Source organism: Anarhichas minor, unplaced genomic scaffold, assembly GCF_050575085.1.
Source record: "Anarhichas minor isolate MPS153535 unplaced genomic scaffold, ASM5057508v1 ptg000041l, whole genome shotgun sequence".
In the NCBI taxonomy this organism is placed as follows: Eukaryota; Metazoa; Chordata; class Actinopteri; order Perciformes; family Anarhichadidae; genus Anarhichas; species Anarhichas minor.
In genome coordinates, this window is record NW_027466487.1 from 5952069 (window position 1) to 5968104 (window position 16036).

Consider the following 16036-nt stretch of genomic DNA (forward strand, 5'->3'; position numbering starts at 1 on the left):
AGTAAATGTACTTAGTTACTTACCACCACTGGGTTGTGTCCAGAGAAGAGGCAAAGTTCTATTTCAGATTTAGGGACACACACGTGATGCCTAAAAATACTGCACTACCCAATTTCCCAGTACTGTGTGGTTAAAGGTCCATTCTCTATTTTTTTGGCTCGATAAACAACAGGCTACTCCAAAAATGTAATGTATGAGTTTGATATATAGATGAGCATTTTTATGTTGATTTTAATATATTTGCCTCCACATAACTGATGAAGTATATTCATATTCATATATGCCCAGCAGCAGAAGGATTTCCCCAAAATCCATTTTTGTAAAGAACAGAAGATGACAGTAAAAGTAAATCAAATCAAACATCTGTGATATCAGTAAAATGCCGGAAGAAGAGCTAAAAGCATTTTGCTTCTCTAAACGACAAATTATAAACATACATCTGCTCTTGATGCACTTCTGTTTTTTTTTTTCAATTGCATCTAAATATAAAAATAATTTAAAAAAATAATTTGATTAACCTAAAGTGATGAAATATTTACACCCCACAAATACTATGTGTTTGTTCAAATAACTGAAATGTAAAGAAAGACAATTACAGAACAAAGTGTTCACACATGTTCTGACTTTATTCTCAACAAACGCTTTAACCAAGAATTCATGTGACACATCAGATGTCAACCGGTTATCTTGTCTCTAATTTCATGCATTTTATTTTGTCTCCACTAAAATACAAACTCTTTAACAAAAGAGTGCCTGCATAAATATAACAACATGAAGTACTTTGATAGAAACTTTCTTCTATCTTTTCCTCACGGAGCCACTTTTCTTCTCTGACTTTGGCTTCTTCACATCTTTTTTTCCTTTTGACAGATTCTCGTAAACGTCGTCCTTGGTTCTGGAAATAGTCAAAGAAAAAAAGGGGACGTGATTGCTTCAGACTCAATCCGGTATATTTTTATATACCAAACCAGCCAACATTGATTGGACACAGCTTTGTTAGACGTGAATGGAAGATGCTTGAGAGGTTAATGAACAGAGATTGCTGCATTAGAACTATCTAAACAGACCAAACCAACCATGAATCAATCACTCAAAGCTGGCAGCCAACTGTTCAGAGCTCCAAGTGGGTCAAAGTTTACCGTGTTCTGGGCTGAATTGTTCAGTGTTGGGTGCTGTTTTCTTTCTTCCCTAATTGGTTAATTAGAACAGAACTCAGTTCATAGTGGTGTCCGGCCTTAGAGGTCACAAGAAACACTCATATCTTGTTTACTTCTGTTGTCCATTAAAGGGGCACTCCACCATTTTTACACTTGAGGTTCAGTTAACTCGTCATTAGGAGTTAAACCAGTTGTATAATGTTTTCTGTTGCTCTGGAGGGGACTTTCTAAAGTTTGAACAAATAACATGATTGCATATGTTTCAAGTTGCACTATGGGAATTGTAGGATCCAGCCTGCTTTGGAACTTGAGGCCATACAGACTAAAATTCAGAATATCTTTGCAGCTGTTGCTTCAATTTTGATCTTGTGAATCATTCACCTTTATGGAAGTGCAGTTCTCGTCCAATAGTACTGCTTTAATGCCCACAGAGAAGTAATGATAACACTGTGGTTAAACATTCAGGGCTTCACCAAACTTTCATCGCAATCCATCCAATAGTTGTTGAGACATTTCAGTCTGCACCAACGTGGAGGACTGATTTACCACTGCTTTGCTGGCTCCTTGTTAAGAGCATGGTACTGGTACATACTGGTACTTTGGTGCACTGTGGAAAAAGGCTCTATAGTTTATACATGAATCAGCTTTTAAACCAGGATTAATTTCCCAGTTTCGTTTCTTGTCGTTACTTTCAGTATTCCAGAGATTAAAGCTAGACAACAAACAGGGATTTTTTTAAGGAAAAATAATATTTTAAAACTGAATAATTCATCTGCAATGCAGTCCCTAGGATAAAAAACAATGAAACCGAGGTGGTCACTATGCATCCTCCCTCCACCCACAACTCCTTCTCTCTTCAGGATTAGACTCTCTGCTGACATAAGGCTGAAGACGGCGTTTTTGAAAGGAAAGTTGGCTGGCAGTGTGAGATTTAGAGGAGCAGTGAAAATGTATTACCGACATCCAATTCTCACACACGCTTCTTTTTTTTTTCTCTTTTTCAAAGACAGACACACGCTCACTCACTTTGAGGCCTTCCTGCTCGCTGGTGGGTGTTTAAGGTTCAGATTTCCATACTCCGTCTCGGTTTCCTGGGGAAGAGAGAGATATTTAAAAACAGAGATTAGAGGTCATGCAACTGTTGTTTTATGTTGTTGCAGTTGATTGTTTTCTGTCTCTGGGTCAACGTCCATCTTTCACAAGCCACTCTCTGATAACATATCATTCTGCTGGCATTGACCTAGTCGGCTGTGGTGTTCAAATCAGCAGCCAAAAGTGCAAAGGCCTATTGACATACAGTACATAGGCCTTTGCCTATATCAATCTATATTTCACCCACAAGAAAAGACTAATTCCTTTATCTTCTTGGATTGTTCCTGCCCTGTTGCTCACCATGGAGGCACAGTCTTTGGCCTTGGTGGTCTGTATGTACTCCGATACAGCCAGGTAGATGAACTTGTACTGTGCTTCTGTCTGCACCATCCCAGAGCGCTGCTCTCGCACCATCTGGATGTATTTCGGGATGTCAATATCACAGTCCTGACCTACAGTGTGAGATATGAAAGCATTGGATGGAGGCAGTATAAAAAAAGGAAAATAAACTGTGCATTTCAAATGTTTTTTTTTTTTTTGACTAAATAGTATACATATCTAGAGAGCTGATTTCATTAAATCATTCATTTATAATAATAATTAAAAAAAGTTACCTATTGCGTCAATGGTCTGAATTATCATGTCGACCACAACGATCGTGCCTGTTCGACCAATTCCAGCACTGCAGGAATTCACAGAAGAAACAAAAGTTAATCTTTCCATCAATCAAACAACGCTGAACATCATTACCTCGACGAACAAAACCAAAAGTCTGCAGCCATGCCAGCTGCTCTGTGAGGCTGTACTGCATGCTACATATACGCTTGCATGCTAAAATGACAATGCTAACATGTTGATGTTTAGCAGTTTGTAATGTTTACCATGTTCACCATCTTAGTTTAGCATTCGAACATGCTAATATTTGATATTTAGCACAAAATACAGCTGAGCCTGATGGGATTTAAGGGTCGTGTTGTGTTAAAAGAAAGTATGGGACATCTTATTGCTGCTGTGCAGCTTTGTGAACATGCTTGCATACCAAAATACTTACACAAGAGTCATATAATCATTTAAACAACAAGTTTTAAAATAGTACAAGCGGCCTCAGTATCAGCCACATCACACAGGGAAAATTCCATAAGGATAAACTGTCAGTTGACTCAAAACCTGTTCAGCTGTTCAGCTCTTAATCCTAAACACAATCATTTTAATCGTAAAAACCTCTGAGTGTTATCACCCAACTTAAGACAAACTTAGTGCTGTCGTGTTTTTCACAACATTACACCAGAACAGATGTCTTCCACTTTTAAAGTTTGGGTATTTACGATCTCCCTGACACGTAGTGTGACCCGGCAAAACCTCCATCTGGGAAACACATGGCGCTGTCCTGCAAAACCCTCAAATCTCCAAATGCATCATTACGTCTTACAAACGGACCAGTTTAACTGTGTGGGGTTGCGAGGTAAACAAATGAATCAGTGAAAATGATTATTAGTTACAGCCCTGTTATTGCAATCTATGCTGCAATGAATCATCCACCTCCAGAGTTTTGCTTTGATGCAGGTTTCTACTTTGGTAACAACGTCTCAACAATGAGCACCATGAGGCGTTCGGCTCTCCAGCTGTCTATAGTACCTGCAGTGGATGATCATGGGTCCAGCATGAGGATAGTCATCCTGTTTAGAGTTCACTTGACTGAGGAAGCTCAGGACACCACCTGGCTCCAGTGGGACGCCGTGGTCAGGCCAGATCATATACTGGTAGTGCCAGATGGTACGAGAATCACTTGGCTGGGAACGAGACAAAATGATGAGATTAAGATGATAAAATCCTTTATATTAGCGTAGCACACATATACAGCGATGAGTGAGTGCAGTGAGGTCAGGGGTTGGTGTTTAGAGGTTACCTGGTCCACAGGAGCGATCTCCAAAACTCGGATTTTGTAATCAGTAGCTTCTCTCTCTGAATTACAGGTCACCACGTACGGACCCACCTCCTTGGAGCACTCATGGGCGGGCCAGTATGGCACACATTTATTCTGCACAAAAATAAACAATAAATCAAGTAAATTCTAACTTTATCTGCAAGAAAACTTTGCAGCTTTTTTTCAAGTTCAAATTTTCTTTTATTTGAATCTCTCGCACTTAAAAGTATATCATTTTTTTCATATCTCAGGAACTTTTTGTATATTAATATGATCACTAAGTTCACCAGAGTCAATTCCTTTTTCATGCTTTCAGTAATTTCAAGAAGAAAGAAGCACACACTTAAAGCCCAAAGCTGCTTTCACGCTTTCTGTTTTGAAACTGACCCGCCCTTTCTCGACCTCTCTTGTTGTCATCACGATCACCCTCGTGTTCTCCTGCCACACCATCTGCCAGAAATCGTTGACAGTTGTTGCCAGGCACCCCTGGGTGGCGATGTAACGTTTCTGATCTCCGGACTCCCACAGCTTGTTCTACAAACACACAAGGAACCGAACGCTGCTCAATAAACAAACATCAACCTTAAAAACTAAAAGAAGAGAATATCTGACAGTTTTCTATGTCGTGTTTTTGTCCTCTTGTGTTGTTGTCACTATGAGGCCAGAGACTTTGGAGACTTACTGTCACGTAGTTAGCGTTGATGTAATCTGAACCCACAACATCAGGATCCCTGTCCTGCAGGCTGACTCTGGTGTCATTGACTTGTGAGAACAAGTGGACAGAGTGAAGAAACGGTGGGAGAACAAGAACATTTGGTTAATGTCAAAATGTGTTATAAGATTTGGTTAATTTTAAAAAGTAATGATACTCAGAGGATTTAAAAACTCACAGGGAAGAATATTCTTGTATCTGTTTTTGCTCTTATTTTCAGGCCTCTGGCCCTCCTCTCTGCTCTTTTTCACCTTTGCCTCAAACTTTTGAAGAGCCTTTTGGGAGAGAGAGAGATGACTGTGATACTTTCTGTGTCTCAAATTCATACTCCATACGACACAGAATGTGTTATAAACTAATAGTGACAGTGTACATCTTTTGATGTAAGTATACAAGTAATTTAACAGTATTTCATTAAAAAAAAGTCAATCAAACTTTGACTTTGTAGTGAAACTACTGATAGAGGTGATCAATTAATCAATTAATACCTTCTTTTTGCAAAAATGCCAAATGTTCCCAAATTCCAACTTCCTGATTGTGAGGATTTGTTTCTTTTCTCTTTTAAGTTTTATATCATTAATCGAATATCTTTGGGTTGTGGACAATTGCAGGACAAAATGAACAATTTAAAGATGTCCCCTTGGGCTCTGGGACATTGTGATTAGTATTTTTCCCAATTTTCTGACATTTTATGGACCAAACAATTGAGGAACTAATTATCAGATAAGCCAGTAATGGAACTATTCATCAGTTGCAGCCTAAGCCACCACCACCTGCAATTTATTTGATTTAAATTAGCTTTTTAAAGTAGCTTTTTCATTTCATTTCACTCAAAAGTCAAGTGTGCTTTTTTGTGTTAGCGAGTGTTTTCAGTAAAATGAATATGGTCACCCTTCAAGTACACCTCATACTCAAATCCTGCTATGAGTTATCATGTAATATGGCATTGGGACCACAGGATGGTAGTATAACACCTCTAGTTCTGCCGCACAGTAAGGAACTCTTGAGATTAATTTGTAATAAGACCACTGATGTATAATTGACTTCTTTCCACTTCAGAAAAACCCTGTGGTTCTTTCACAAAAGCGTCACGATAAGAAACAGTCGCGGTGAACATAACCGAGGCCGGGTCAGATCTTACGTCAAACTCCTCCCAGAAGCCCGCCTTGCTCTTATCTCCCTCGCCCTCCTCCTGCTGCTGCTGTGTGGTCAGATCCAGCTGTTTCACTCTGCTGTCGATGTCTGCTGCATTCACTCTGGTGGAGTAATACGGCTGCAGAGGAGAGAGGGAGGGTGTGAGAGAGAGAGAGAGAGAGAGAGAGAGAGAGAGAGAGAGAGAGAGAGAGAGAGAGAGAAAATATGAGCCAATTCAACACATTACACAACATCAGTCGATAAGGCCACATTAAGACCAAGCTGTGAGTAATATTTCCTTCTGTGGGCTGTGCTGTTCATCTTCTATAATAATTCACGAAGACCTGTTTCTGTTTTTTCACAGCTCACTGACATTCAACTTGTTGAATTTGTCCCACAAAGATAAATTAGGACATGTTACAAATGATTTGATCTGTATCATTTTGATGTGAAACAGTTGGCTTCACCTGCTTGAGATGCACCCAGTTCCCAGAGACCTCCTCGATGCCTTTGCGTTTGTAGTAATCCACCAGGTCTGTCAGCGTGTCGAACATATCTGAACCCCCCACTGTGTACCTGTCATTCTGAACACAAAACACCAAAACATACAACTCATCAGTCTGGATAAACACACGAACAGAGAGGTTGTGCCAAATTATCTGGTGTAAAAATAAAGCATCAAGTTTCAAAAGAGAAGCATCAAAATTAAAACAAGGGCACTTTAATAGAAGATGGTGAACAAGTAATTGTCTTAACACAATAATTTGTACATTTCCTCTAATCAAAATGGAAATCAATAGAATTAAAGAAAATAACATAATAGCCCCCAAAGAGTCGTCTTTTTGGAACAAAGACTCAAAGTATATTATGTACAAAAGGCTGTTTTATGGTTGATTGCTTTCCAACTTCAATAGAATAACTTAAATGAATGCATTTTGTGTAAAACACATAAAGGTATACTGATGTAGCCTTTTCACTGGTACAAGCAGCAGTCAACAGGCTCTGTTGAGACGAGTACCGTCAGGAAACTGACCTAATCTGCCACGTGTTCAAGAAAAGGCCATTGTGACCCTTCCACTAATCTCGCATTAATCTTTTGCACCTCAGTGGTGCATAAAAACAAGGCTTCCATTTAAATGAGGCCTGGACAGAGTTTTCTGTATGAGGTGAACCACCGCTAAAAATAAAATGCAAAAGACGGAAAGACACAATCTATGAAAATGAGTTCAAGAGAAAGGCAGTGTGACCTGTTGCTATACTGTGAATATCACGAGCAGCTGTTTACACTGAGTGTATCAACACCAGGATACAGTTTTTGGTTTCACGTATCATTTTTTTTTTACACCGTTTTTTTTTGTGAGAACAACTGTTGGGAAACATCTTAAGTAAAACTGTGCCTGACATTTATGAACAATTGCAGAGTTGAAATATGAGCAACAGTCTTTTATTGCCTAAGCCAGGGAAAACGAGACCGATTTCAAAGTGCATTACACAACTGTGGGAATACCCCAACATATTCTACATGATGTGAATCTGTTTCAGGGACTCCTAATTCTGTATATTCAAAGCAGAAGACTGACCAAGAACAAACCCTAGTTTCATGCACCAATGGTGGTACCATGATCACGCACTGAAACAAACACACACACACACACACACACACACACACACATGGACAGACGCCCACCTGACACATTATCTTGATGTGGGAGACCCTCTTTCCTCCAGTTTTGCCCTTCTCGTCCGTCAGAACCGACAGGACAAAGTCTCCGGGTTTGGACAGCGACTCTCTGACCAGGAAGATCCCGGACTCTTCTCGAGCACAGAGCAGCTTCTCTGCATTGGATCCAGACAGGTGGCCGTGGTACCACCTGAGGGAAAAAAACGTTCAGATCGTGTGCACATTTCTAAAAGATATTCATGCCCTGAGCTACATTTGAGTTTGTTTGTGGCGATGGTTCACTGCTACGACTTGCAAAAAGACACCTTCTGTCTCATGCAGTTAGTTTACTACTAATTGCAAATTCTTGAGAAAATGTTCTTTTGGCTCGACATTTTGCACGAAGCAATTGAACAAGAAACATCCTCCTCCTTGCGTGAGCAGAGCACCGTTAGCGCTGTGACTGTGAATTACATGTTTTAGTCTATTCAAGGCTAAGCGGTTGCCAGACACTCACTGATGTGGTACACTGGACCCCTGAGCTCACTATACAGTGAGCAGATATAGAAAGCCGCAACAGAATCAGGTGTATTGTTAAAAACAGCATGTACAGATGTTGTTGCAACAGGCAGGATATATTTCTGTCCACCAATCTGTGTGTGTGTGTGTGTGTGTGTGTGTGTGTGTGTTATGTGTTTTTGTGCAGCGTGTGAGTTAGTGAAGGCACACTCGGCCGCATTGGGTTGTGACTTAAATTTAGGCACTGTTCTCGATTTCTTCTTCTAAACTTCCTGCTTTGCGGTCGGAAAATTTCTGATGACAGATTTCATGGCTGAAGAGGACAAAGTATTTATAGTCTGCCACCCCCCAACCGCAGATACTCCCCATGCACACACCTCCCCTCCCTGTGTCTGCTCTCTGTATGCCTTTTTGCACACCTTTTAATGATTTAGTTCTTTGACTAACTCATCAAATTACAGTGTACACATCTACAGAAACTGAAATTAGACTGTGGTTCTTAATTACAGCAGGTTGCATGAAGCACTTGCAGCAAAAAAAGAGTGGTGTCTGTGCAGTTTTGCAGAAGCTAAAGAACAGACTGTCCAGGGGAATAGTTGATGGAGTAGCTACTGTAGAGAGGACGACAGTAGACCAACATGCAAACATGTCAGCCAGGTTTGTTCCACCTATAACCGTGATTAATGCCAACAACGTAATGGCCCGACCATATTTATCCTCTTTTCTGAGAATTGATAAGCCGCCAGTGCTCGATACATGAGAGCTAAGATAACGGGGGACCTGCTGAGGTGTGTGTGCAATCACGCTGGAGAGATGGAGATTGGGTGAGATGAGGAAGACAGCGAGCGAGCAACAACATGATGGAGTGTGCAATAGAGGAAGACACGTAGGGTCTGGCCATTGCTTTCAAAACTGTGTCAAAACCTAAAGTTTCCAACCGCAGCAACAAAAGGGAAGTTAGACAACTGACAGAAAGAGAAGGACGAGGGGGGGGGGGGCAGAGGGCAGAGCTTCCAGCTAGGGTGTACAAAGACACAGACACACACCACAGAAAGTAGTGTCCTCCTTGACTCATAGAAGGAGTGCAACTGTATGAGTTTATACTAGTTGGATACTTTAAGAAGACAACAGTTGCACAATGTTTCCAGCTGGAAGAAAGCTCCATCAATAACCAAACATCACCTCCAGCAAATTAGGATAAAAACTCAAATATGAAGTCTTTTTTTTTTTTTACGTGCATTTGATGAACAGTAAACAGAATGATACTTGTATCTTGTTTATGGCAGCGACCTGGCGGGGTCTTTGATGTGGTCGGCTTTGCATGCAAACACAGACGTTAGAAAGTACGTGTAAAATGATCTAACAGCTATATTTAGCAAACAGAGATACTTGCAAGTTAATGACAGCGACTATCAGTAAAAAGAAAAGTTAATAAAGTAGCAATACTACAACAGCAATATGCATCGTTGCAAATGCAAGCTCTGTATTCAAAAGCATACTTTTAGGTCAAATTAATGTCTTAATCAAAACTACATTGTGAGGAGTCATTTATGTCAGTTACTCTATACATATGTTGAGTAAAAAATGTCTATATTCTGTTCTGGGAATTGTAATGCTTCCAGACTATTTGATGAATAACATAATCTTTATACTGAAAAGGTTTTCTAAAACTATGAACAGTGTCAAAAACAGCAAGGCTGTTTCTGTGAAGTTTAACATAATAGAGATAAACGAGTCTGCCCAACAACAGAATATGTTTTACTAGTTTATCTAATGTTGAACGTAAAATCTTAATCTGCAAAGCAACCAGTAACTACAGCCGATGGATTCAGAAAATGCATTGATATAAAAAGCAAAAAGGTTCCCCGTGGTTGCATAAACTGGTCTCTCTGATCACAGTTTATATGCAATCATGAATTAGAATACAATAGAATAGAATTGAATTGAATTGAATTGAATTGAATAGATTGCAGGTTTGTTTTCAATTCATTGATGATCTTTAACATAAGTTACACAAAGCCTTTGAATCACTGATTGCAAAGACGAATAATCACTAATGACATTTTTATGAAATTTTCAATTTCATAAATTTCACAATTCCAATTTTCAAAAGGACAAAAAATAGTAAGAGATTTTCCAACACATTTTTTTTATTGAAAGTATGCTGCTCTGTTTTTTGTTATATTCATATTATTTTAAATTTTTTCAGTTTATTTGTTGGTCTAACTTTATCAGTTTTAGCTAGTTTTATGTCTTTGTTCTGTTATCTGTATTTCAATGATTTTGTGTTGCATTAGATTATTTATGTGCTGGAAAAACGCCCCCCTCCACCCAAAGAAGCTAAATTACTTCACTTGAATCGTTTGCATAAACATAGATTTGGGATTTTTCAATAAGGGAGAAATAGAAGATGTAATTTTAGGGAACTCAACTTATCAGACACCAATATATATTTGTATATGTCTTTAAACATGTTTAGATAGAATCTTTAGTTTAAAAATAACTTGACTTAGAACAGGAATGCATCAGAGTTTATGTATACCGTCTGACAAAATGGACAACTGTGCATAAGTAATGACTTTGAGTATGTGTACTTTGCTGTTTCACCACCTCTGATAAAGTCGACCTGATCATGATCCAATAGCTGCAGCAGCAGCGAGGCAGCTGTAGGAATGAAGTCTCAACAGCTGTGGGCTCTTTTTATCTGCAGTGTGGGTGTCTTTTTCACTGACTTACATTCCGACAAAGATGCTATCAAACCAAAATGTATCATTCAAAAGCGTCAGAGGCTTCAAGTTAAACACCTTCACCCCAGAGGAAAATATTTAAACCTCATGGAATATCAAACCTACAAAGGACACTAATCATGCTCAATCAACAACTGTTGAAGGAAATAATGCTCGTCACAGTTGACTATTATTAACTACTTAACCACCTAACCAAACACTATAACACTTAACCTGAGACTGTAGGTGGAGGCCGCTCAGAGAAGCCGGTGACTGTGGGCCACATTAACCCAAAGGGGGTTCAACAGTGGCAAGTAAACATGCACAGACCTCTCTGTGGTGGGGTCAGAGCAGTTGAGGGGGTATTTGAGCTCGATGACGGTGCCGTCCTTGTCCTGCAGGATGCCGTTCTCAGCCGTGTAGTACTCCACCAGCTCTGACAGGTTGGCAAACTTCTCCCCGCCATACAGGTCGTAGTAGTCTCCTGTGTTCTGGATCCGGATGTGGGTCACCATCTCGCCCACCCTGAGGGGATAAAACAGTCGAGTTTACGTCGAACGTCAACGTCGTTTCCTCGACAAAAAACATCTCGATGACGGAAAAGAGAACATCTCTATCTCAGGAGGTTTTAAGTGTGAAAGTTAAAACTAATAATATTTCTTCAACAACAATCAAAATTACTACAAATGTTTTGGTGCTTGGCCACAAATCAGATAACACATTGTACTACTGTATATGTACTACAGTATGTTCTGTATATAGTATCTATTTTAAGCTATGACACGTACATTTGAACTTTCCGTATTTGCACTCTGTGTTCGCTGTCATCATGCAAAGACTGCAGCTGTAGTTCTCTGACTGCCTAATAATAATAATACTTTGAATTTGGAGTTTCCTCTAGTTAGTTAAGACCATGAATCTAAGTTTTGATGTACGTAGTTTTTTGGTAAATAATTTGATTTGGAGAAATGTCAATGCCAATGTCATTACACACACATCACATTCGTGCAGTTTAAAGGCTCCAGTCCACCTGATACATTTGTTTTTGGGACGCAAGAGGAACTCGTAAAAACTTCTCAAAAACAGAAAAGCCCCGATGTGTTTGTTGGTGTTGTACATTCACTGATGTGGTCAATAATTCAGAAAATATGCAATTTAATATAAATATTTACAACTACAGACTGCTGCACTGTATGATCAATAAGTTAATGATCTGATATGTTCAAGTTTTTAGATTTACCTAATCAACAGCTACGCTGCGGCCTTCCTTAAAGTCCCGAACAGAGATATTAACACAGGAACAGCAATCCTCACATTATACTGTGTAAACCCAAATATCCCTGTGAAAAGCTCTTGAGTTACTCAGCTTAAATAACTGCATCAGTACAGAGTCAATATATTTTACAAATCTAAACATTTACCTCTTTGATATACAGACTGCAGTACCGTGATCGGTATACAACCAGATGTTAAACATCATTACATCAATTAAACCTCATGAACAAACATGGAAACATGTTATCAGTCAATGAGCAAATGTTGGTTTAGAGCTACGCACTGTGTGTCACGTGTTGTTTCGTTTATCACATTTAACTGTATGTGAATCAATTGATTTGATATGTCGTTATTTTTCGTAATGAACATTATCTTTATTCTGGTAGAATTCTATTGGCATTTTTAAGTAATGTCCATTAAAATGGCACAAATTATTTGATTCATTTGTAAACGTATTTTTTTATTCTTACTTGAACAACCACATCAACTAAATCTTAGAACTGGCACTTATTGCATTCGTTTGTTTCTGCACTGTACGTTGGCTCTGGTTTCTGCTCTTAGATGCTTGTTTGAAGAAAGGAGATGCACTTACGACTTCTGGTGACTAGTTGTTCTCTCGAAAACCGATGTTGAATACACTCATTGTGAGTCGCTTTGGATAAAAGCGTCTGCTAAATGACTGTAATGTAATGTAATGTAATGATAAAAAATAAAAGCAGCAATAATAATCTGCACTGACACATTTATAAACGCAAGCTGTGATTTTATCGAATCCAAAACGTTCAGGGAAACGTTTCCGTCTACACAGAGTAGGAATATTCTCATGTCCAGCACATCATAGTTGTGCAACAGTATTTTAACTAACAATCAAGTTTAACGGCAGCGGATTACTTTAGTAGGTAAATAAAAAAGCAGTAAAGGTAAGAGTCCAGTGCCTCCTTAACTGAAGTAAACATGTTATGCAGCAATTGATCAGGTTCTATAAGAACACAATTTACTGTTGTTTTTGTTCTTTAAGGTTTGCTAAGTGGAGGATACACGTGGTTGAGCTTAGGGCACAATTTTAAAGGATAGGAAAGTAAGGTTTCTTCTCAGCTGTGGAGATAGAAATGTAAAAGAGAGATTCGACTTTATTACCTGACAGACAGGGAGAAATCTCCTACGTTTTTCTTGCTGGGTCGAGCCAAAAAGCTGCCATGACTGCCCCGAGTCTTCAGGCGATCCTCGGCCTGAAAGCCTGTGATGTCTCTGTGGAACCACCTGCATCAACACACATGTATCCAAAGTAGAAATATACTCAGTATGAATATAACTGCACTTAAAACACACAAAGATAGGACTTGAATCTGGTCAATATTAACACGTACGCCTTTATTAGCGCAAAAATCCACGTTAACAAAAAGTTTATTTCCTCACAAAGTTCTGTATTGAAACACAATAAGCACAAAGTTATTTTAGAGAGAAAACTACTAAATTATTGTTCAAGAAATCAAATTTGATCTGGTTTATTAATAAATCTCCACCGGTTTCAGCACAATCTTGTCTAGTTATAAAATCATTAACCCGTATGGAAAAAAGAACCCCTTTTCAGAATACAATACTGCGATAACATACCGTACATCTGCACTACTATAACCCGAACAATCTGGTGAAGCTCCGGCTTGAAAGCCTATGAACAACACTGGGGACTTCAGTTACTCAATGTAACATCATTGCAACAGCTCGGACCAAATACCTACCATTTTATCATTTCCTGGAGCTCTTTGAGGGTGGAAAAAAGCCTGTATAGGTCAAGTTGAACTAAAGACCCGTTTGACTTGACATTTGAAGGAGTCACCAAAATGTTCAATTCTTATTTCAATCGCTTTCCTGAAACTGAACCTGCCGCTTTTATTTAGTTGTTAAAACATTTCAAGTTTTCCTCACCGTTTCAGGGTTAAAACGTACAAAATAAAGCTTGTAATGCTGCAGAATACAACTTTTTGAAGTGTAGAACCCTGTGCATGCACAATCAGATTGTGTTTGCACTTGAATGTGTTTTCCCTTCAGCTTTTTGTTATCAAAAATAACAACTTTTATACAGCAAGTGGGTTAAAGAGCTTGAATCTTCAGGATACAAAAAAAAAGTATTTCTCACTCAACCACTGAACTAAAACATCCTTTATGACACATTTTCTTTAGGCAAACAGACACAATGCATCAGCAATCACATGATAGAGGAACAGAGCAGGACGGGTTGACAGCTGGGGAAAGAAAGAGTAGTAGGAATGGAAACAGAGAAGTTGTCATCACGGCTTGCACGAAACACAGAGAACACGACCAGAGCCGACTAACGGAGCATTATATCGTTCGGCGGCGGGGGGGGGGGGGGGGGGGGGGCTTGACTCACCGAACCATGTTGCCTCTTCGCTTCTTCTGGGACCAAAAGAGAAGGAGAGTGATAGGTGAGAGAGTCACTTGTACCTGCACATGTGCAGCCTCACAAGCGTAAGGATGTATTTGTCTATTTTTATCTCTAACTCTATAAAGAAACACCCAGTTCCTCAATACTTCCTCACTACACAGCAGCACACTAAACAGAAAGAAACTTTCATTCTCGTGCTTCTTGCTCTTTTAAACACATACTCTACACTATCCGACACTAAAATATCACACATGTCAACTCTATCTCTCTGTATCACACTCACAAAACAACCCTCAAACTCCCCGCGCTCTCCTCCTCCTCTCCTTCTACGCTTCCCTCCACTCAGTCCTCTTTCCTATGCAACCCCTCTCCGTCCCAAAAGGAAAGCAGGTGAACACTTACTCTTCTCAGCGTCCTCTGAAAACAACTGACACTCGCCGAGACGCCTGGACTGTATACGTCTCTCTCCCCTCCTCTCTGCGTCGTTCTCTCTCGCGCTCTCCCCTTCCTTCCTTTTTACATCTCCTTTCACAAAATAGTGAAAGCAAGACAGGAACCAAAATAGCTGACAGGCCTGAATTCCTCCAACAGATAGAGGCGGGGTTTTTTTTGTTTGTTAATATAGACGACCACAACAAAAAATCATAAATAGCACAGTAGGTTTGAACTCTGATGCCCCATCGTTTAGTTTTCTGTGCAGATCTCGACGAAGAACGCAGAAAGGATGATACGAACTGTTCCATTCACAGGTGGGTCATGAGCGAGAGTGCCTGTCCAGTAATTCCACCTTTGTTACAGGAACAAACAATCCACAACATATAAAGTTTGAGCCTCTTGTGAAAAAGCCCACACGTTGTCTCTCAGTCAGACATTTGCAGAGCTTTTTCCCTCTGCCTGCCCACCTGTCTGCTACCACTGTTGTCTGTTTGTTCTTTACTTCCAGGTGTGTGTGTGTGTGTGTCTGTCACTGACAAAGGTCAGAGTGACAGAACACTTCCTTATTTGTAGTTTAACCTTCCCCCCTCCACATGTATCTGTGTGTGTGTGTGTGTGTGTGTGTGTGTGTGTGTGTGTGTGTGTGTGTGTGTGTATGTGAGCTGTTTTCAGCTAGTAAACCATTTGCAACTGTGAACTCCAAAAAAACTACAGCCGAGTGGCATGAAGCAGATCACCTTCAGCCATGCGTTTTATTGTTTTTGCCCCTGGTATCTCAAAACGCATGTAGAGGCTTGCAAGAGACACTAGTTTCCATATAATGCAACACAAACTGCACCACAAGGGAGGCTTGTTAACCAAATGTCACAAACACACAAACTAACATTTTACAACCTGTGGAACAAACATTTCACTTGCAAATCATATTGACCTACAAGAGGTTTGAAAGGGCGTAGAAGTAGAACAAAAACATGTAAAGCTGACCACAACACTGTTTG

General features: G+C 39.6%; 1 protein-coding gene across 2 annotated transcripts; it reads right to left on the reverse strand.

The window, feature by feature from the left end:
• Positions 1–607: 607 nt before the first annotated feature.
• On the reverse strand, positions 608–15133 carry ptpn6 (protein tyrosine phosphatase non-receptor type 6). Of its 2 annotated transcripts, none has more exons than XM_076109193.1 (16): positions 15006–15133; positions 14589–14614; positions 13337–13459; positions 11255–11449; positions 7707–7890; positions 6487–6603; positions 6027–6158; positions 5064–5160; positions 4856–4935; positions 4561–4707; positions 4156–4287; positions 3885–4039; positions 2864–2931; positions 2550–2701; positions 2184–2248; positions 608–895 (listed from the first exon to the last, which is right to left on the reverse strand). In XM_076109193.1, exons 2-16 carry the CDS (start codon positions 14594–14596, stop codon positions 799–801), a joined length of 1752 nt encoding a protein of 583 aa, XP_075965308.1. In that variant the 5' UTR covers positions 14597–14614; positions 15006–15133; the 3' UTR covers positions 608–798. The 2 variants fall into 2 exon arrangements, with proteins under 2 accessions (XP_075965308.1, XP_075965310.1); XM_076109195.1 differs by having other exon boundaries at positions 14589–14611; positions 15006–15121.
• Positions 15134–16036: the final 903 nt, after the last annotated feature.

Bases quoted from the DNA above. Each gene is read 5' to 3' on its own strand.
- ptpn6 (XM_076109193.1), bottom strand. The intron at 6,159-6,486 runs GTGAAGCCAACT...TCTCCTCTGCAG, and splicing joins ACTGGGTGCATCTCAAGCAG to CCGTATTACTCCACCAGAGT. The intron at 4,936-5,063 runs GTGAGTTTTTAA...TGTTCTCACAAG, and splicing joins ATACAAGAATATTCTTCCCT to TCAATGACACCAGAGTCAGC.